Raw genomic sequence first — 20,907 nt, 5'->3', positions numbered from 1 at the left:
CCATTAAGATCCATATGTTTTATAAACATGGACTAAACTCATGACTGGCTCTAACTCAATTCTTTGATTTCACTAGTGGACTTTCATTATTAATAAACATTTGACCCTTGAACAACGCAGGGTTAGAGGTGCCAACACGCACCCCCCCCCCCCAGGCGCAAAAATCTGAGTAGAACTTTTGACTCTCCAAAAGGTTAATTGCCAATAGTCTGCTGTTGACCAGAAGCCTTAACGATAAAATAAACAGTTGGTAAACATACATTTTATATATGTAGTATATACTGTATTCTTACAATAAAGCTAGAAAAAATGTTAAGAAAATCGTAAGGAAAATACATTTACAGCAGTGTACTTATCAAAAAATCTGTATAAGTGGACTCTCATAGTTCAAACTTGTTATTGTTCAAAGGTCAACTATTTAATTTATGGGACGTCCCTTTCTATGGACAAGGACATAAAGATTCCCAACAGGGATTGGACAAAACTCTTCCCTTGTTTAAAGAAAAATTGCATCTCAAGATTATTGTTCAACTTTTTTCATCTAACTTTTCTGACAACTTTTTGAAAAATCTAATGGATTCTTCTGCATGACTGCTCAATTATCCTATCTAAGGCAGAAACCAATAAGATGGTGAAGTCTTATGTTCACTCCTCCCTTAAATCACTAATACAGACTTCTTGATCTGGGTAGCATATCCAGAGAAGGTAATTTTCCTGTACTGGTTTCAGAAATCGATGCATACAGGGGTGCCTAGGTGGCTCAGTTGGTTGAGGGACAGACTTTGGCTCAGGTCATGATCTTGCGGTCTGTGAGTTTGAGCCCCGCGTCCAGCTCTGTGCTGACAGCTCAGAGCCTGAAGCCTGCTTCGGATTCTGTGTCTCTCTGTTTCTGCCCCTCCCCTGCTCATGCTCTGTGTCTCTCTCTCTCTCTCAATAATAAATGTAAAAAAAAATTTTTTTTAAAAAGAAAGAAATTGATGTATACATTTCCTTTTATCAGTGAATGAAGACTGGCTGGAAGGGGAGTGCAAAGGGAAGATTGGCATTTTCCCCAAAGCTTTTGTTGAAGAACACGCAACTACGGACATGGAAAGCTCTCCTAGAGGAGTCTAGGATGTTCTATAACCTACAAAGTTGGAGAAAAGGAACTACAGTTTGCAAAGTTTAGCATGCCTCTGTAGAACACTGAACTGAGACATTACTGTTTGGAAGTGTTAACTAGTCTACTTTTCCCACTGAAAATTTAACCTATTAGACAATGATGTGAGAACTTACCATGATGATAACCCAGGGGTGGGGGGTGGGCTGGGGTAGAGTGGGTAGAAACGTCTGGAAGGGTATGAGGTGTATGTGTGTGTGTGTGTGGGGGGGGGGCTTCTAGGGTGTTCGTAATGTTTCTTGCTTGGAGTGCTGACTACCCAGATGTGTTCACTTTGTAAAAGTTCACTGAATTGTACACTTGCTGTTGGTGCACTTCTGTATGTGATACCTCAATAAAAAAACTTGCAAACACAAGACTCAGAGCGCAGGCCCAAGGCCTACATACAACTACCCCTATTCCTATACCACTGTAGTCACGGACTCCTAGAGCCCGAGGTAAGTTTACAGGTAATTTAGATGGTACACATTTTCTTTTTTTTTTTTTTTTTTTACACATTTTCTTTATTACAAGTCTCACTGCTTCCCAAGGAATACAATTTTCAATTCCACAGAGAATTACAATACTAGAGTTATATCCCTTCACGCCTTCTCAGAGAGGGACACTTATTAAGAGTTCACTACTGAATATGTGCCACTAACATTTAAGCGATATAAAGAAGCCAGATTCAGGAAGCCAGCTGGTTAGGACTATCCTGTTAGTTAACATTTTGTATGTACTGTACTAATTTATATGATAAAATTCTATGTATGGTTTTATTTTGGTTATCATTTAACCAAAAGGCTTGATTTTTCAGGGTTAAGTTAGATGAATGATTCCACAAATACATAGAACTCCTCTCTCTCCAGGAGACCTGGAGTTCTCCACAAGAATTCTCCTTCTTTGTACAGCATGTGTGGCTTTGTAAACAGTGTTACTGTGGCTTTATTAATAGTAAAAACAGGGATAAAAATGGAGGGTTGTTAACTTCTTTGCATAAGCCAATCTTTATCAGAGAAAAGAACTGTGACCATCAGTTTCTTTCTACCCGCCCCTTTCCATAATAATGCACTTTGGTTTGGAATGCTGCTAAAAGCAAAAATAACCCTGAAACATATTCAATCTTTGGCCATCTCCGCTCTGCCCTAGGTGACTTGTGCGTAGTTTAAATACTTATTTTTTAAGTAGGATATTTTTAGGTTAGAAAAGAAACCATGTACACACAGATCTGGTTGGAGAGAACATGGTTTAATTAAAGGCAAAGCTGATTTCAGCAGCTGCAGGTCTTGCACAGACAGACCAAAACAAAAAACAAAAAAACAAAACAAAAAAACAAAAACAGAAGAGAAGGTTTACTACACAAAACCAGTTTCTGATGAAGATTCTCCTCTCCCTCCTCATTACTCCACGTTGAGGATGATTAGGCGAGAAACCCCGCCCCAAGAATCAGAAAACATTCCAAACACCAAATTCTCATGCAGAAACGGGGCTGCAGATGGGACCCGGGCAGGACTGGGAGTGAGAGAGTGAACCTGGCTAGCTCGTCTGGGGTGTGAGACTCAGGGACAGCTCGAACACTGGAATGTTACAGCTGCCTGAATGCAGAGCTCAAACACACAGAGTGGGTCAAGGTAGTGGGCAAGGAGGGACTGGGAGAGAGGTGGACCCAGGGAAGGAGCTGGGAAGGAGCTGGGTAGAAGCACAAAGGGTTTCATATTGCCATTGGGTGGGGGGCTTCACCCTTTCAGACCTTTCCAAAAACAACAAAAAACAAAAACAAAAATCCCCAAACACCACGTCAAACTTAAGGAGCAATACTGTGAGCCTACGGGGCTCCAACCACTCTCTGAAGAGCAACGAGCATTCACCTCACCCCTTTCATCACTGGGGTTGCCCAGAATCTAGCGACACCCGGGGCTCCTGGATGTGCTTTGCTCTGCAGCTGTTTTCCAGTTCGTGAGTCCCACGCTGACTCCATACACTCACACACACTCCCCTTCCCCCCAGGAGAGCAGATGGGCAGATGGGTGCACGCTGCGCGCACGGCGCGCGCACACATACGCACACGCACGCACGCACACACACACACACACACACACACACAGGAGAGACCTCCCAGAAACAGACCCTACCACTAGCACAGCAATTGGACATTTAGATTGTTTCCATAATTTCCCCTTAAAATATTACTCTTCCAGGAACTAACAGAAATGCTGTCCTTCTGTTTCTACACAAGAAAATGTTCAGTCCTCTTTTCTTCTAATAAATACCAAATAAAAGTTTATTTTCCTTTCTTTCGCCTTTTCCAGAATGGACTTTGTTGTGTTTTCTTCTGTGCATGGTGCACATGTGTCCATGTTGCCTTGAATTTCACTCTGACAGTGGAGGTCGGGGGACGCAGCTGGGCCGGGGCCTGGCCTGCGGTGCACGCACGCAGACGCCGCTGCTTCCTTCCTCCTTGGACTGTCTTTTGGGCCCCAACTGCTGGACCCCATGCTGTTGCTTCTCGGCGAGATGTCGTACACATTAGGAACAGAAACAATTACTAGCATACAGCACAGGGCAGAAAAGGGATGGAGGTAGGGACAGGAGGAGGTGGGTGGTAAGCAGGATGGGGTCACAAAAACCAATCGAACAAAAAATAACCACACTGAAAGCTTCTACCTATTAAAATGTGTCAGGCCACGAATGGACCAGCCTGCCTTCCGTGAGACTGCTCGCTATGCTACGGTAAAATGTACAGGAATCAAAAACATTAATTTAAAATCTTCCAGCAGTCATCTGCCAGTCCAGCCCAGCACCACCACCCATACTGCATCCTCGATCGGGGCTCGAGCACCTACAGAGTGAAGGGCATTTCCTGCCGGAGTCTCCAGGCCAGAGGAGGGCCGCCAGAACCTTCTGAGTGAAAGTTGAGGCCTTGGACTCTCCCTCGTGGAGCACTGCCACTGGCCGAAGAGGTCCGTTTCCCTCATCCTGTCACCACCAACCTCTCGCAGGAGCAGCGAGCGGGGCTTTTCCTTGCTACACACTGACTAGAAGAAGCACGTTGTGTATGGAAGAATTCAGTGTGACATTATACTACCGAGAGTAATAACAATAATAAAAGATGTTCAGGAATAATCTCAACTACATTCTCAGTCAGCAAAGCAATCATTAATGGATTCCTATTTTATTCCCCAGAGAGGAAAACAGGACCGAGAAGTTCCCGCCGGCTTCTCCCACCTGCCTCCCCTTCTCAGCTTTCACTTCCCTTGTGGCTGGGGGCATGCACGACGGGGAAGGTGAGAGGCGGTGACATCAGGTAACTGAGTGAAGACAAACAGCAGTTCCTCTCTCCCTCCGGAAGGCCCTGGGGGGACAGAGAGTTCCTGATGGTTTTTTCTTTTTGTTGCACTGCGGACATTTCGTGCACACTCAGCGCGCTGGTGGAACGCTTACACCCTCTCGACAGCAAGAGACAGAAGAGAGGGCTGCCACCTGCAGGGGACTGTACGGGCCAGTCCTGCAAACCCAACATGCCATGGTTTATGGAGCCTTCGTTCCCAGGGTTGCCACTCTGGCCTCAGTGTGGAGGGTTCATGGCGCCTTGTCCCCGCTGCTGTTTCTGTTTCTGCTGCATTAACAGCTGCTCCAGAGCGGAAGGTCCAGGATGCATCATGGAACTGGACCAGATAGACTGAAAAACAGCCCAGAGCTTGTCAGCAGAGGTCAAATGCCTGGATATCTGAAAGGGATTTGTTTTTCAATCCTCGCCAAATATAAAGGCATATAAGTCCCAAGATCCCCGCCCCCTAAAAAGATCCAGCCATTAGAAGAAGTTGTTCTAAGACTGTCTTTAAGATCAGTCAGTTCCTGTTATTTTTATAACCAGATGATTTTAAACCAGAAAAGGTGAAAGTAGTTTTCACTAAAACTCAGTGCCACGTGAGACCACAGAATATTTACTATAAAGATTTTAGGCAAACAAAACATTTCCAAAATTAGACACTCTTCTTTTACTTGTTCACAAAAGGCTTCAATCAAGCATTCCAAAATGAATCACAATTTTGACCTTAGAATGCAACTAAAACCTTTGTTTCTGTCCCCGCCCCTGTCCCCAGGATAACTGCTTTATCAGCAGAGAATGCACAAATTAAAAACAACTTCCTATTCAAGAATCTTCTAAGGCAGATCATGTTTCTAGGACTTAGCTAGATATGTGCTATAGATCAATCAGTTCTAAGGGCCTTAGGAATGAGCCTAGCTATTTACATGAACAAAAGCAGAAACAGCTCTGGTGGCTCTTGTTTTCCTAAAACTCACTCACCTTTAGGCTTTCCATGAGGACAGCAGAGGAATCCTCCATGGAGGGGCCGTGGCCTGTCCAGGTGCCACTTGGAGTGCTGGCCTGATGCCAACTGCTCTCAGAGGCTGATGTTGCTGAGAGATAATCAATGCCGAACCCACCCATGGCTGAGAGATGCAAAGAGATAAGAATTCAAGATGTTCTATCATTGCCAAACACCAAACACCAGAGAAGGGCAGAGTAAGTGACTTCACTTTCATTAGGCAAGAAGTCTGGACCTCACCTGGCTTATCAGTTTTCCACCGATCTGCAGTTCTCCTATCCCTGTTATCTGGAGTCCCGATAGGTCCAAAGTTGGAGAATGGAACAGAATTATGGTTATGTGTTGGAGGGGAGCTCGGCAGGCTGCTTGGGTTAGAGGAATGGGGAGACTGGCTGGCTGGTGTTGAATGATCTAGTAAATACCAACAATAAAACAACATAAGACATTAAATAGATGTTCCACAAACATACCAAGAACCTGAGTTTTCTGTAGATCTGATCACTTAAATTCTACTAAAAATAACCACAGGGCTTTGGGACAAAGGTAAAAATAAGGGCCCCCAAAGGGACTCTGCCAGATGCACTAATCCGTCTTAAGGCATACTCCTTGCTTTAGAAAAACAAAAAAAGCAAAACCAAGCAGACAATTTTGTGCATGCACTATTTTGGCATGTCTGTTTCAGATAAATTATCTACTGGTCTTCTCTAATTGCCTAACCTTAAGAATTACTATTAAATCAAACTCCAAGTATAAACTTGGGATTAAAAAAACCCTCTATTTTAAAAAGTTCAACTTTTCCTACAAAGAATGAGTATCTACAAACCAAACTAAAAAACAGCTGGAAACCTTAAGCTAAAACCCATATTTTTCTCCCTTACAACTCTGCTCATTATGGATGTAAGAAAAAGCTTTTTTTAGTGGCATTTATTTCATGAACTGGCTCATCAGGCTTTTTTCCTATTTTCGTTCAGAAATTACTTAAAAAACAGAACAGCTAATATATTTATAATGTAAAATCATACTGATTCACTATCAGTTTGAGGGTATTAGAAATGCAAGGTCTGTAATTTAAAGACTAGCCAATACCTGAACTGGCAGGAAGTGATGGAGACCATGGGGTCCCTTCAAAGAGGGAGTACAGTGATGTCTCCTGGGGGGCCAGCGAAGGATTAAGTTCTGTTTTGGAGCTGGTTGTCAGGTTTTTCCCATATACCTCATTGAACATACTGTTATTTGGGTATCTTTCCTGAAAGACAATGACAACCAAATTATAAACTCACTGCAAGGAAAGAGATTTCAGCAAATGCAATGTTCATGTTCATGAATGACTGATACACTTTAAGCTTTTCTTTTTTTAAAAAGTTTACTTGTTTATTTTGAGAGAGGGAGAAAGTGTGCATGTGCACCTGTGTGCACGCGTGCATGCGCAGACACAAGTGGGGGAGGGGCAGAGAGAGAGGGAAGGAGAACCCCAAGCAGGCTCCGTGCTGTCGGCCTGCAGCCTGAAGTGGGACTCAAACTCAGGTACCATGAGATCATGACCTGAGCCACAATCGAGTCAGACGCTTAACTGACTGAGCCACCCAGGTGCCCCACTTTAAGCTTTTCTTAGTAAGACAAACTTTTGAAGACTTTTGTTTCTTTTGGTTTCCCTGTTAAATTCATTTTCCCTCACCCTTTATTTTCTCTATCTATGTAAACAACCCAGATTAAAAAGTACAAATAATTCACTTGGCTGAACAACAGAGCCCTAAGGATTTCCATATTAATGAGAAGTTAAAGGGTTCAAATTTATAACAAACAAGTATCTCATATACCCAAATCAGAGAGAGACAGAGGATAAAAAATCTGGAAGGCAGCAATATATGGGAGAGAAAGGGAAGAGAAAAATAGGGGTACTGAAATAGAACGGGAAAGGAAGTTCCAGCCTACAATAAAAGCACAATGCAGGATTCTTCACTGTTGACCCACCTGATTGAGAGAGAATCCGGTGAGGGACAAGAAAGAGGATGAGTGTGACATGAGCTCCGAGGGCTTCTCCAACAAGGATTTCTTCACAGTGCCAGAAAGAAAAAAAGTAGTTACATTATGGCCTCCATTTCCTTAGTATCAATCTTAAGTTCCTACACAGAGTAGAGGACCACCAGTTAAGCATACTTGTACTTACCTGTCATGTACAATGTCGGGCTCAGAAGATGTGAATTACATATTCCTACCATGACACCAGCTACATGCCAGTTGCCACAGGTGAGTCAGAACCCTCCCGGATCAATACCTCTAATCTAGCACAGAGATCCTGGCAGGGACCAGGGATGCTGGAAAATGGCAGTTCTGAGTGTTTACTAGCAGGAACTTTCCCAAATCCCCTTGTTAAGAGGTGCATTTAAAATACTCTCAAAACAAGACGCTGAACTGATCTGGCAGTCTTTTTCCCCCAATTTTTAAAACCCTCACATTAATGACTTAAAGGCTTTCAAATCTATTTGACAACTGGTTTTGTCAACATGGTTCCTAAACAGCTATTTGTGGTATATGTTAAAATAGTTGCTGAAGTTGAGCTTACGGGTACTGGCTCTAACAAAACTACCAGGAGAAAAAAAAAAAGCTGAATCTCTGTCCTTGAACGGTAGGTCAGCAAAGCATTTATTAAATGTCTGCCACATGCAAGGCACTATCACACACATTGTATCATTAACAACATTAAATATAGAAAGTATTATATATATGTTTTGTAAACATGGGGAAAACAACTCTAAAACACTACCCTCCACGTCCACTTGCACCACCACCAGTTTCGTTGTGAATGGGGGGGGGGAGCATGGCGGGAACCAGGGAGCCGTTAATGAGTTGTCCGAGAGGCACCCCCCCTGGCCTTCAAGCCGCACGAGCAGAGAAGCAGCAAGAAAGGCAAACACACGGAGCCAACAGCTTAGCAGTTAGGTTTCCCACAAACCCCTAGGTGCCATCACTGCGCTCTCCTTCAGTTTCTAGGGGATCTCTTATTTCTCTCACTTGGGGGAAGAGTGGCGCTCTCTCTGCCCACTCACGAAATTCAAGCGCCAGGGATGGCAGCTTCTATCACGAGAGACGTGAAGCTTTTATTTCTCCTAATCCTAAAGTCAATGCATTTTAACCTTATGAACGTTTTCTGGCCTCATGTTTATGGGAAAGAAATAGCAAAAAAGTAGAACTCTGAATTGTTTTTGTGTTTTGCTAAGATGGAGTAGACAAAGGGAAAAACTTTCTAGCATACATCTTCCCAATTTTTTTACATGCTCCCCCACCTTCGCAGAATGCAACGTAAACATCAATGAGCATATACAAGGCCATCCTTTGAAATGCTAGAGGATTGTTTTAAAAAGATACCACTAATCAAAAAAAAAAAAAAAAAAAAAAAGATACCACTAATCAATACATAAGGCTTTATTTTATGTCATCCTAGTTATTTCTCTCTGTATTTACTCATTTATGGCACGCCGTTTCTAAATAGAATCGTCTTCATTTTTACTCATTCTGTTTATGAATCTCACTCTGAATTGAAGTCAGGGCTCTTAGTTAACCAAACAGAAAAGAGCTACATACTCTTCAATAATGTCACTAAAAAATCTAGAACATTTATATGAAGAAAAATCTCACTGCTCCTAAGCAAGATTAAACGATCCTTGAAACTGCTGGGTTTAGATGGAAGTACCACCTGCAAAGTAAGTTAATTTGCCAGCATCACATCCTATGACCAGCCCTGAATAACACTTACAACAAAGCTAGGACTCGGAGATTTAGAACCACGGAGTCAGAAAGGTTTTGCCATATTCTACTACCGTTTGAAGGTTAGCTTTGGCAGTGAGAAAATAAATTGTACAATTCTGTAAAGAAAGAAAGCTCAAAGCTCCAGAAAAAAAGAAACCATCTATTCCAAGGACTACAAAATCTCAGGAAAGAAGCTGGGGTTAGAGCAAGAATTACGTCAAATACATACAAAGAGGCTCCGTCCAGGAAGAGAGGCGAGAGGGCCCAGCAGAGCTGGGTAAAGATCAGGAGGGTTAGAAAAAATCAGCTCTTCCTCTTCCTCCAAGGCAGCCAGACTCTTTAACAGGTCCGGAGGAAGCAGAGGGGAGCCCTTGGGGTCCTAGTGACAGAAAGGATCACAGTGAGATGTAGTAAGGGATGACGAAAGCACAAAGGAGTAGCAGCACAGTTAGGGGGACAGAGGTAAGTACAGTCAAGCAAAAGAATCCCAGGGAGACGGTACTACGCAACGAAAAAGCTCTGAAACAAGCAAGGTGACACAGGACAGTGGTAGTGAAAGAGCAAGACGGTAGAAAGGAGCAAAAACCACTGACAAACAAGGAGCAGCACATCAAAGGTTAACGCAGCCAGTGAGGAAAACAATGCGTAGCAGGGTGATCAGCGTGATCTTGGGCTAACAGAGAAACAGCTCTTTTTAAAAGTTACACATGCACACCCATTTCTCGTGAATAAAGAGAGAAAGGAAGGAGAGCTCCACTATCGAAAATAACTGGCTGACTTCGTTCCTCTCAGAAAGCAATTTGTTTAAATACGCAGTAAACCTATTTTTAAACTCAGATGATTCAGCCCAACTGAGAGGAGCTTTGTTTCACAATTCCCCAATATGCCGCGTGCAAGATTTCTGCACATGATTTCTCTGCCAGACCACCACAGTCCGCATCGGTGACAGAGCCCCTCGCTCCTCCGAATCCAACAGACTGTGCCAGTGTGTGGAGGAGACCAGGAGCCACACCAGGTGCCGGGCAGCGTGCTGCAGCACTAACGAATCGGAGAGTGGCCTTTACAAGCATCTGCTTTAGAAATTCAAAAGATACGCAGCCCCACACCTATGTCCGCTGTGTCTGGTGATGGGAAAGGACACACACCTCAAATGGCATCCTGGGCACAGGATCCTGCTCTGGACGGAAGACTCCTGGTGACCGTTTGCCTCTGCGGTCCACACTTGCTTGCTGGGCCATGACAGCTCTGTTATCAGCCATGCTGTAGGAAGAATCCCAGTAGAACTCTGGGACCTTGACTTCTGAGGGATTATGGTTATATGGCTCCATGGGAAAAGGCTTCATTTTTTTCTCTAGAGGCTGCTGCTGCATTACAGGAGGTTGCAATGAAGGCTCAAACAGTTTTATGGGGTCTTGGGGCTGAAGGTAGTAGGGCTGTTTCACAGGCATGATTTTCCCTAATGGGCCTTGAACCTGAGGGGGATTCCACAGCTGTTTGGAGGCATCTGCCTGTTGATACTAAAAAAGAGATGCTTGTCATCAAGATGAGGATAAAATGCAATGTTACATTCAATACTCAGGAAATCACAAAATGAACTTGAGAAACTTAACTGACAAAACTCAGTTTCCTTTACCCTTTATGTTTTTCAATACGCAGAGCTTTCTCGGATGATGGGCACTGAACTCACCTCTTTCAATTCAATTATTTATGAGGTTTAATGAACAAATGAAAGCGTGTGTGCTATGTGTGTGTGTTCCCCCTTCCCAGCCCAAGTACTGCGGGGTTGATGATATTTAAGAATGGTGTCATAGCTTTCTTAACACCTCGTCAAGATTATGATTCTATTTCCCTCCTGTAGTTTATTTTCAAATAGGAGAATTATTTATACAAAGTTCTTTTCTACAAAGTTGACAAGCAGCAGCAGCAGCAGCAGCAGCAAAGAACAGTAGTTAAGATCTATTATCCTTTACAAAGGATAAAGGGAAACATCTGAACTTCCCTAAACAGCAGAGAGAGTGTATTCTTCTCCATAATCCTTCCATAGCAGAAGCATCTGGAAAGCTTAAGTAGTAAGCTTTGGTAATTTTGGTATTTCTAATTAACCAAAGTAAGTTTGGTATTTCTAATTAACCAAACACTGGCCCATTCCAGTCTCCCCTCCTCCTGATCTTGGCTGGACGGTACGCACAACTGTGACTCACCTGCTGGAACCCAGAGTGGTGAGGAGGGCTTTTCCCCAAAGCCGGCACGGCTTTTGTGGGGGATTGCTGCTGAGCTAGAGCTTGAACCTGCAACTGGCTTGTGGACTGTGCTGTCGGCTGAGCTGGTAAAGATGTAAGGGGTTGCTGGGAAGGTGGCTGTGGCTGTTGAGGTCCCTGGTTCATTGGCCCTGGTCCAGAGGGCCGTTGCTGGCTGTAAGGAATGTGGGACTGTTTCCCAGCTTGCACCTGGTTTCCTGCTGGAGAGTGAGCTGTAGGCTGAAGAAAGGTTCCTGGGACAGAAACACCAGCTGGGAAGGTGTAACCTGAGCCCATAGAAAATGCCACAGGAGGGGGAATAACATATGTTGGGGGCGGGAACCCTTCAAAATAGAAGAACATAGCAGCTTTAGTTCTAAAGACACTTAGCAAAAGAAAGGCAAAAATACGTCATTTGGGGGTAAGGTGGGGTAGGGTAGAAGAAGAGGTCTTCTAATAAATTATAAACGGCAGGAATCAGACATCAAGTAAGACTGACCAAGCATCAATCTTTAACTTGATTTCAAGAATTAAATACAGAGTATTGGCTGCTACTTCTATCCACTGAATCAAGTGGAGCATTCTAAAGGTGGTTTCTTAAATGCTATGTTTAGTGATAGGAATTCCTTCATGATAACAAACATGCATTTGTATATACACTACAGAGAAATGGTTCAAAAAGAACTTAGTAAGCATCAGAGAAAAGAGAACTTCCTTCTACCTTTTAACATTATGGTCTAGTAATGTAACTCTGACAGAATATAAATTATTCAATGAGGGAGCAGAAACTCCTATACAGATGAGATTAAGTAGAAAATGTGTATTTACCTGGCCGGCTAGGAAGAGGAGGGAAGGCTCCAGGGTGATGAATGGGGATGAACTGGGAGTTACTTGCTTGACTTGGGGTTTGAGTTACAGGTGTTTTCCTGGCTTCAGACACTGGAGTCTTTCTTAGTTCTGTCTGGGATTTCACCTATGACCAACAAAAGCAAAACCATCTATAATAATCTGAAACTCAAATGTATCACAAAGAAGCACCTCTAGGAAAGAATTTAAAACCCCATTATGTCAAAAAAAAAAAAAAAAAAAAAAAGGAAAAAAAAAGCATATGAAGGTATTTAATACCTAAATAAAAAGTGGGGGAAAAAAATCAAAACAAATTATTTGTCAATTAAAGATAGAAGGGTTTCGTTTAATTGGTGTGATGATTTTGCTTACACAAAATCATGAACATACTAAATACAGAAAGGACCTGAGAGCTCATTTGTTTGACAAATGAGACATCTGATACCAACAGGTTAAAAAACTTGCCTATAATCTTAAGCCACCTATTATGGGCTCCAGGGCCCTTTATACTCCAATTCATTAGACAACAAACGGATAATGAATTAATAATGATGAGTAACTCACAGGAGAGACACTTTGGCCCTCAGTTTAATTTCATCTGGGCAGCCTCAAGCATACCAGTCAGGCATCCACCGTCCACCCCCAATGCTACCACCCCTTTAGAATAAGGATACTGTCAGCAGTAAGAACAGGGCCCAACATCCTACACAATGAGCTACAGAGAGTAAGATGTCACATGCATTGCTCAAATTGAGTAAAATGAAGGAAAACAGGTACATTTACAGAGAACTTAGGATGAGGTACAGAGAGGTGATACACCGACTCCTGTCAAGCTTTCTTTCGTCTGGAGGCAGATTTAAGAGGGATGAGAGACCAGAAAGGAAATGCTCAGACTGGCCCTTGCTGGGAGGCAGCTGCAGAGAACGGAGGCAGAGCAGGCAGGACATACTAGACTCACCCCTCAAACACTGGTCCTCCAGCTTTCTACAGTTCATCTGGCTTATTCTCGGTCTTTCCCCAGCACCTCCCTCTCCCCATGCCTTTTCTCAATTTCTGCCCTGTTTTTCTCTGTTTCTCTATTAATCTTAAAATGCAACTATTATGTGCTTATTTCTCTCCTTCTCAAAAAAACTCTGTAGATGAAACAGGCTGAAGGCACTGTTTATATCTGCAAGCAGCCTTCAATAATGTAATGTTCCTCGTGCCTACTGCAAACAAATACATTTGCCAAAATATGCTAACAAATCACATGGCTATTTAGGTATTTGTTCAGATGTGAACGGTATCAATGAAATCAGCACAGAACAAAGATCATTTTTGTTTATATGAAATCATCTCTATCTCCTCTTTGGAAAGGTTTAAGAAAAAGTCACAAATAACTGAGTACTGTTTACCTTTTCCCAGCAAGAGACTTAAACTCTTGCTTTACAAACTCCCATGAGCCAGGATAACACTGAAGTGATACAATGCCACCGGCTGGGACAGGTATCAATGTCAAGAAAAAGTCTCATCTTTTTCCAAGAATATATTTTATCTTTTTTAGTGAATCTGAAAAAAAACCCTATAAGCCTTAATATACTCTTGGTCCTACTTACTGGCTCTGTACAAGACCCTACATTTCCCAATAGAACCCTAACAAATGGCAGTTACACCTTCTAAAGCAAACAGAATTCTTTGCGGAACTGACAGCTCTGGTCATTTCAAACTACCTAACTGAAAGGATTGACAGAAATGTCAAGACAGGTTGAGATTTTTTCACTCACATTACAATTTCTACAGGTTGATGGAGTAGCCACCTACCACAGCTCTTTACATGACCTTACTGTGCCGCATTCAAGCTTCCAGAAGAGCCAACTCTCAAGCTTTAGGAACAAAATGAAAAATCTTGCCTTTTGTGTGAGCCTTCCTCTACCTGCATTATAGTTCAAATACAGCTTACCTGCACTGCCACATTCTGCTTTCCTGTTTCCTGTAACTTTTCTAAGGTGCATTTCTTGGTTTCTGTTTTCCTCTTGTTGTTGTCCTTCTTTCCATCATTCTTAGTTACAGTTATTCCTTTGCTATAGTCCCTTCTCACCTCTTTGGGAGGAAAACTTCTTCCTTGGTCTCTGTTCACTTCGCGCGGCTTAATGTTCTCTTTGAAGGTGACCATTGGTTTCTCTCCTGTGTCACAGTTGTTGCTTAGATTACGGCCCGTGGACAGCACTGATTTCAGTCCTGGGTTCCCATCCGCAGCCAGTGACTCTATCATGGATGTTTCTTGCAGAATGAGGTTCTCTTTGGCTTCACTGGGGTCTTCCAGTATTAACTCAGGAATTTCTGTGATAAACAACAATTTCCCTACCTCATTTTCACACTGAATCAGCCTAAAAAAGTAAAAATAAATCCACATATGAAAACCATAAACTTAAAAAACAATAACAATGGGACTGTGCATGGACCCAACAGTCAAGTAAGTACATTCCCAGCCCTAAAGACTTAGAGACAGCAAGATATTACAGTGTAATATTTTTATATAGCATAAAAAGCAGTTACAGAAAAACTCCAATCCTCATTATCCCTTAGCATCACCACACATTCCCACGCCCCTTTAATGCTTTCTAGTAATGACAGCTATATTTACTGAGCATGTCTTAAGTACAAGGCCCTAGACCAGACCCTTGAAGTAGTGATCTGTAATTCCTGTTTTATAGGTGTGAAAACTAGAGCTCAGAGGGATTAAATTCATTCAAGCATGCAACCAGTTAAGTGCTTACAGTAGGACAGGAGCCTGCATATAAAAATTAATCTGAAATAGTTACTGACTTTGGAAAGGTTAGAATCACCTGGGGAGATCCTAAAGACACACACCTCGGGGAGTGGCAAAACTAGAAACCTATCTGACTCTAGTCTATCCTGACTGAAATGGACCGCCACGACCCTGTCAACACAAATCACCATCCCTGTGAACATACAATTTTGTTAGATTTACACAGATATTTACAAATGAGAGCAGAAGTTCATGATTAACAAGGGAGACAATGCTTATTTCTCTACACTAGGCAGTGTAATGGGGAGCACAGAGATTAAACAGAATATACTTATGATCACCAGGGTCATAATTTGATGATGTGTTACCAGCATCCTGACTTACGAGTTTATAATCAAGAGCATCATACCAGAGCCTAAAACACATGTGGGGTGTGTAAGTGTATCTGATAAGAAATACCTTGGCTGATTATCAGCAATCCATTTGCCTATAGAGATCAAGCGCTGCTGTCGTATTTGTCGTTGCTGACCTTCTTTGTCTCCTGTAATACCCTGGTGGCCTTTGGAGAAATCCAAGTTCCTAAAATCGAGATAAGCACAAATTACACAAAATTAAACTTCTAAAGGTATTTCCCAGGCAACCATGTTTACCGAATTTAAATGCAATGGTTTCAGATTTTTCCACACAGGCTAGCTACTAAATTCAATCGACTGCATTTTGAATGTATGTTGCTGAAGATTTTAAATACAGTGAAGCAAAACAAAAAAGACAATATGCATTTGCATATTTTTACTCAGATTTTACTTTCTAATTGAGCTAAAATAAGTCACAACTTTTATTTAAAAAGATACTTTTACTGTAAGAACAAAAGTTTTCATCAACACTTACCTTGCATTCTATATAATTTGCTTGAAATGACCACTGTAATGCTAATCTCCGAGTATGCCTCTTCTAATAAACAGTATTAATCTATCTACATTAGGTGGCCCTAAATCACAAAAATGTATTTATATCAAAAAATATATACAGCAAAAAGCTCATTGACATTAGAAAGGTAAATCAACCTGAAAAAAATAAGGATTTTCAGATTTTTCCTCATTAAACTCAGTATTATTTTTAAGTATCTAAGAATTGCCAGGCTGCAGGATAGATGCTGAAGACACAAAGATAAATGAGATAGAGAAACAGTATCTCCCTAAGGAAGAAATAATTATAAATCAATCTGATAAGTACTGTAAGAAAAAATACGCAAATAAGCATAGTTAACAGGAAGGCTAGTTCCTTCTGCTAAGCTCTGAAAAGACTTCACAGATTAAGTTATTACCTGAGCTGGACCTTGGCAGGTGTGTTAAGTGTTTACAGGCTAGTAAGAGAAGGGCAGAAGAGGAAATGGGGCTGCTCTAGGCATGGCATGAACAACGTCTCAGAGGAATAAAAACAAAGTTACTCAAGAAAAGGACCTAGCCAACGTATACTACGTTAAGGATTAGGGGGCAGGTGGCAGAAAATACCACTGAGAAACTAAGCACTTGGACATGAAGCTAAAAAAGATATTGGAACAATTGGGGATGAGCGAACTGAAGTCTTTGCGTTATTAATGGGACTTCAACAGGTCTGTATTTTTAAAAATATAATCGTGAAAGCAGGGCAGAAATGAGCTACAGGAGAGGGAATCTAAGTAGGGAGGTTGATTAGGAAGCTTTTTATACTGCAGGTTAATGGTGATAAAAGCCTGAACTATATAGGGAAATAAATGGGAGGAGGTGGGTCTAAAAGGCATTTTAGACACAAAATTACAAAGACTTGGTGAGAAAGATTAATAGAAATAAGGGTATTTTTTTAGAGTTCATGTAGGTGGATAATGGCACACAGATAAATATAGAAGGATTATTTTTTTGCTGACCTAATAGGAAAATACAAGCTCATTTTGGGTCATGTTAAAGTTTGAAATGCACAGGGAGATCAGATTGTTAAACTATGAGTCAGAAAAAAAGTCAGACACTGAAACTTTTGGGCTTAGTTACTATCCAAGAGATGAATGCTTCAGACGAAAGGATGGATTTGATCACCAGGGAGAATATAGAAAATGGGAAGGAAAGGGCAGGGAAGAACCCTGGAGGATAATATTCTGAGTGATGTGGTACAAGGGACTGAACTAAGAAAAACAGCTAAGAAAAAAGGAGGCTTCATATAGGAGTGGGATTAATAAACTCAATGCTAGAGAAAATTACACAGGATGAAAATTATAAAGAAGTCAATGGAGTTTGGTAACCAGAAACACACTGACAGTTTAAGTTGAATGAGGCTGAGAAATGACTGGGAGTGAAGTGGGGTCAATAAAGTTCTCACACTATGCTTTTAAGAAGTTTGATGATGGGGGTGCCTGAGTGGCTCAGTTGGTTAAGTGACCGAGTCTTGATTTTGGCTCAGGTCATGATCTCATGGTTTGTGGGTTTGAGCCCTGTGTTGGACTGTGCACTGACAGTGCAGGGCCTACTTGGAATTCTCCCTCTCTCCTTATCTTTCTGTCTTGCCCCTGCTCGTGCTCTCTCTCAAGAATAAAAAATAAACATTAAAAAAAAAAAGTTTGATGACGAAGAGAAAGATAGAGCAACATCATAGGAAGAAAGGGTTGTCAATTTTCCTTTTTAAAAAGAACAGGGTACACCTGAATGTTAGCAGGCCAAAAGGAAGTAACCAGCTGTTAAATAAATAAAAAGATACTGAACTACAACGCAGAGAGAGGGTAACAGGTGGGAAGGCAGGAAGAGATAGGATCAAGGACACAGACCAAAGAGTTCAACGTGAAAAGGAGTAAGAAGTTCTTCCTCTAAGAAGAGACAAAAATGACTAGAAAAACAAATTGCTTTGTCATTATTAATGATATGAAAAATGTCAAGCAATATCCTTTGGTTTGCATTTGGTTCCCATTTTTGAGATTTCCCCTCTAATTTCAACAAAGTATAAAAAAATCCAGTGAATAAACACCACTTGGGAGAAGCAATTTTCTTCTTTTCCTTTCCTTCCCCCCAAGTCTGTAAAAGCACTCAGTATTGGCATTACAGAGCAATTAAAGGCATGACATACACAAATCTACTTCATATTAAAAACACTTTCGCTTTTAGTTGTTAAGAAAATAAGACAAAGCTGGGATAGATCAAAGGTTCTTCTACACCCAAGCCTGATTCCTAATTTTAATACTATAACCACTGATAATAAAATAAAGCTCCTTCAGCTGCCACCCACCTGAAAGAAGGTCTCAAAGCCAAGAATCCTTGTAACTCAAACTCCTCTGGAAGTGGTGTAGCTACAGAGGGGTAGAAATCAAGATTTGTAAAACATTTTAATTTAAAAACAGGTTACGTCTGCGCACTAGACATTGTCCCCTAATACTTATCTACTACTCAGTGCCGAGGGGGATGGATACAATCGACTATTTTTTCCCTGGCAGCCTTAAAAATTCATAGCCCCACATTGGTAATCCCACTGTTTGGATTATCTCCTTGTTACTCAAAGTATTGAAAAACAACACCGACATCATCCAGGAGCTTGCAAGAAATGCAGAATCTTAGGCATTGTCCCAAACCTACTGAATCATAACTGCATTTTAACAAGACCCCAGGTGATTCATTTGCAAATTGCCTGAGAAGCACTGATTTGATGGAAGTAAAATCATCCGAAAGGAGTTAACTACAGATTGTTCAGTGCAGAATTATTTACAATGTGGAAAATTGTACAGCAAATGGACACTGATTAAATACATTATGGCATATCCACAGGATGGAATATTATGCGGCCAGTAAAAAAAAAAATCACACTTCAAATGTTTAAATGGCAAAGGGAAATGCTAACAATATAACATTAACTTTAAAAAGCAGGCACAAAGCTGTATCTGATATCAGTCACAGGCAGGTATGTATATGTACACTTAAGAAAAAGGTCCCAAGAAAATACACTATAATATGAACAATACAACGTATCTTTATAAGAGAGAACCATGAGTGACTTATGTACTTAATGTTTGTATGTCCCAGATGTTCTATAATAAGCAGGTATTACTTTAACAGAGTAACGCTGTTCAAATTAATTCTCTTAAAAAAAAAAAAATAGTAAAAATGAGGAGGGAGGGAAGAAGCCGGAAAGAATTTAAAGGTATTGTTCTCTCTGGACTCCTATTCAAACAGGAGCATATGCTGCTGAAAGAACTGGAAGAACATTACCTCTACTTCTATCCACTTATTCATGATAACTGCAGCATTGAAAGTCCCTTCTGAGTTACTGAACTTAAAGTCAAACGAAAACAAAACCATGTTTTTCTCTCGCCTTAAGCCTACTATCAGTGATGGGGAACGATGTTAACAACATCAAGTTAAGTTAGCCCTTACCATTAGTACTTGAAAGATCCTCTTCATGGGGATGGAAACTATTTAGAAGAGAAATTAGCCAGGGCCAAATGCTGTAAATTAAAAAGACAATTCAGACTTTGTCTAAAATGGAGATACTAGAACACTAACAAGCCAGGACAATGTTATCTATAGGGCCTAAACTTTATGTACTTTCCCCTCTCGCTTCAGCATTTTCAATGCTGTATGATTTCCTAAAACCTATTTTCAAAGATGTCTGTCTAGGTAAAAGATACACCAGAAGGGTCATATTTGCACAATAGACACCTACTACTGCAGGCCATTTCCCAGACTCCTAATTTAACAATTAGTGAAAATCGTTTGTCAGTTTTAAACACTGATAATTGGTACTTACTGGGAACACACTGACCAGAGAAACAACATATTATGTTTTGATAGAGCTGTCACACACATTATCAGTTGTGCAATCCACTGCTAGCTCTTAATCTGTGACAGGATTGGGGTACACCATAGTCAAATCACATCCTTTGTTCAAAGTAATGACTACACCTTTTTCTTTATCATGTGAGAAAGTCCACACATTGTTAAAATACCAAGGTAAACTGAAAGTTTTCATTTGTTACCATAAAATCAAAATCTCCTAAGAACCATCAGAATTCTTCTGAGTAGAGATTAGAGAGAAAACGGTGAGAGCCAAAATAACTCCCAATCCTCTATGCTCAAAACAAGCAAATGTAACTCAAACGCAGTGTTACTGTAAGGCAGTACCAAACAGCTTATGTATAGGAAATAATGGAAAAAGTAAAAAATCACTTCTCTTCAACTTCTCAACAGAAAATTGGAGCATACTGTAATGGGTAAGAAACAAACTGGTTTTTACTTCAATTTCATTTTGAAATGTGAAAAATGCTTTTTCCCCATGATTGCAGCCAGGAAAGGGGGGGGGGGGGGGACACACAGGGAGTCAGAAATCCTTAAGATTTTGCCTCACACAAGAAATTCAAACAAATAAATGAAAAACATACAAAGAGGTCTTCAGTTCAATTTCCAGAGAGTGGGTGGAAAACACAAAGTCTTCCATTGTTCAGATGTGTTTTAGAGGCGGTTTCTACATATCCATGTATATCAAATAAACAAAGCACACAAACTAACATGAAATTCTAAGACACTTACTACTGTCTTTCATCTACCACTGCCTCCTGAAAGACCCTGGGTCTGAGTCTCAGCCAGTCCATGGAGACCTTGACTGCAGGAAGGGGATAGGCATTGTAGGACTCCTCCTGAGACTTGTTCTGGAGAGGACACTTGCACAGGATGCCAAGAAAAGACACTTAAAGAAAAAAAATGTATTCAGAAAACATAAGATATTTGAAACAATGTACCAGTCCAAATTAAACTAGCATTGTAAGACTTCTGCTGTATCCCCCTTAATGCTTGAATACTTCACAGTTTTGTTTTGTTTTGTTTTTAACATTTATTTTTGAGAGAGAGAGAG

The 20,907-nt window shown here is 41.1% G+C and overlaps 2 protein-coding genes across 10 annotated transcripts in view; one reads left to right on the top strand and one right to left on the bottom strand.

Annotated features, from left to right (window-relative positions):
• Window positions 1-1,517, top strand: part of NCF2 (neutrophil cytosolic factor 2) — a 33,108-nt gene extending 31,591 nt beyond the window's left edge. Inside the window, exon 15 of the mRNA XM_019427380.2 lies at window positions 1,001-1,517. Coding sequence (XP_019282925.1) covers window positions 1,001-1,113 — 113 coding nt within the window. The 3' untranslated portion in view covers window positions 1,114-1,517. The remainder of the gene's footprint in view (window positions 1-1,000) is intronic.
• A 1,873-nt stretch (window positions 1,518-3,390) lies between these two features.
• SMG7 (SMG7 nonsense mediated mRNA decay factor) overlaps window positions 3,391-20,907 on the bottom strand; it is an 89,789-nt gene continuing 72,272 nt past the window's right edge. For 3 of the 9 annotated variants that reach the window (XM_019427337.2, XM_019427356.2, XM_019427301.2), the window contains 14 exons: window positions 20,586-20,742; window positions 19,434-19,504; window positions 18,295-18,355; window positions 15,508-15,627; window positions 14,239-14,665; window positions 12,282-12,426; window positions 11,418-11,797; window positions 10,362-10,733; window positions 9,446-9,595; window positions 7,441-7,521; window positions 6,556-6,715; window positions 5,710-5,880; window positions 5,448-5,593; window positions 3,391-4,817 (listed from right to left, as the gene is read on the bottom strand). In XM_019427337.2, coding sequence (XP_019282882.1) covers window positions 4,704-4,817; window positions 5,448-5,593; window positions 5,710-5,880; window positions 6,556-6,715; window positions 7,441-7,521; window positions 9,446-9,595; window positions 10,362-10,733; window positions 11,418-11,797; window positions 12,282-12,426; window positions 14,239-14,665; window positions 15,508-15,627; window positions 18,295-18,355; window positions 19,434-19,504; window positions 20,586-20,742 — 2,555 coding nt within the window. In that variant the 3' untranslated portion in view covers window positions 3,391-4,703. Of the gene's footprint in view, window positions 4,866-5,447; window positions 5,594-5,709; window positions 5,881-6,555; window positions 6,716-7,440; window positions 7,522-9,445; window positions 9,596-10,361; window positions 10,734-11,417; window positions 11,798-12,281; window positions 12,427-14,238; window positions 14,666-15,507; window positions 15,628-18,294; window positions 18,356-19,433; window positions 19,505-20,585; window positions 20,743-20,907 lie in introns of all 9 variants that reach the window. The other 6 variants (XM_019427345.2, XM_053909178.1, XM_053909179.1 and 3 more) reach the window with 6 other exon arrangements.

This window comes from Panthera pardus, unplaced genomic scaffold (genome assembly GCF_024362965.1).
Source record: "Panthera pardus isolate Hobbes unplaced genomic scaffold, ASM2436296v1 HiC_scaffold_21, whole genome shotgun sequence".
Lineage (NCBI taxonomy): Eukaryota > Metazoa > Chordata > Mammalia > Carnivora > Felidae > Panthera > Panthera pardus.
The sequence above is the reverse complement of the archived record's forward strand: the minus strand, read 5'-3'. Positions and strand labels throughout refer to the sequence as shown.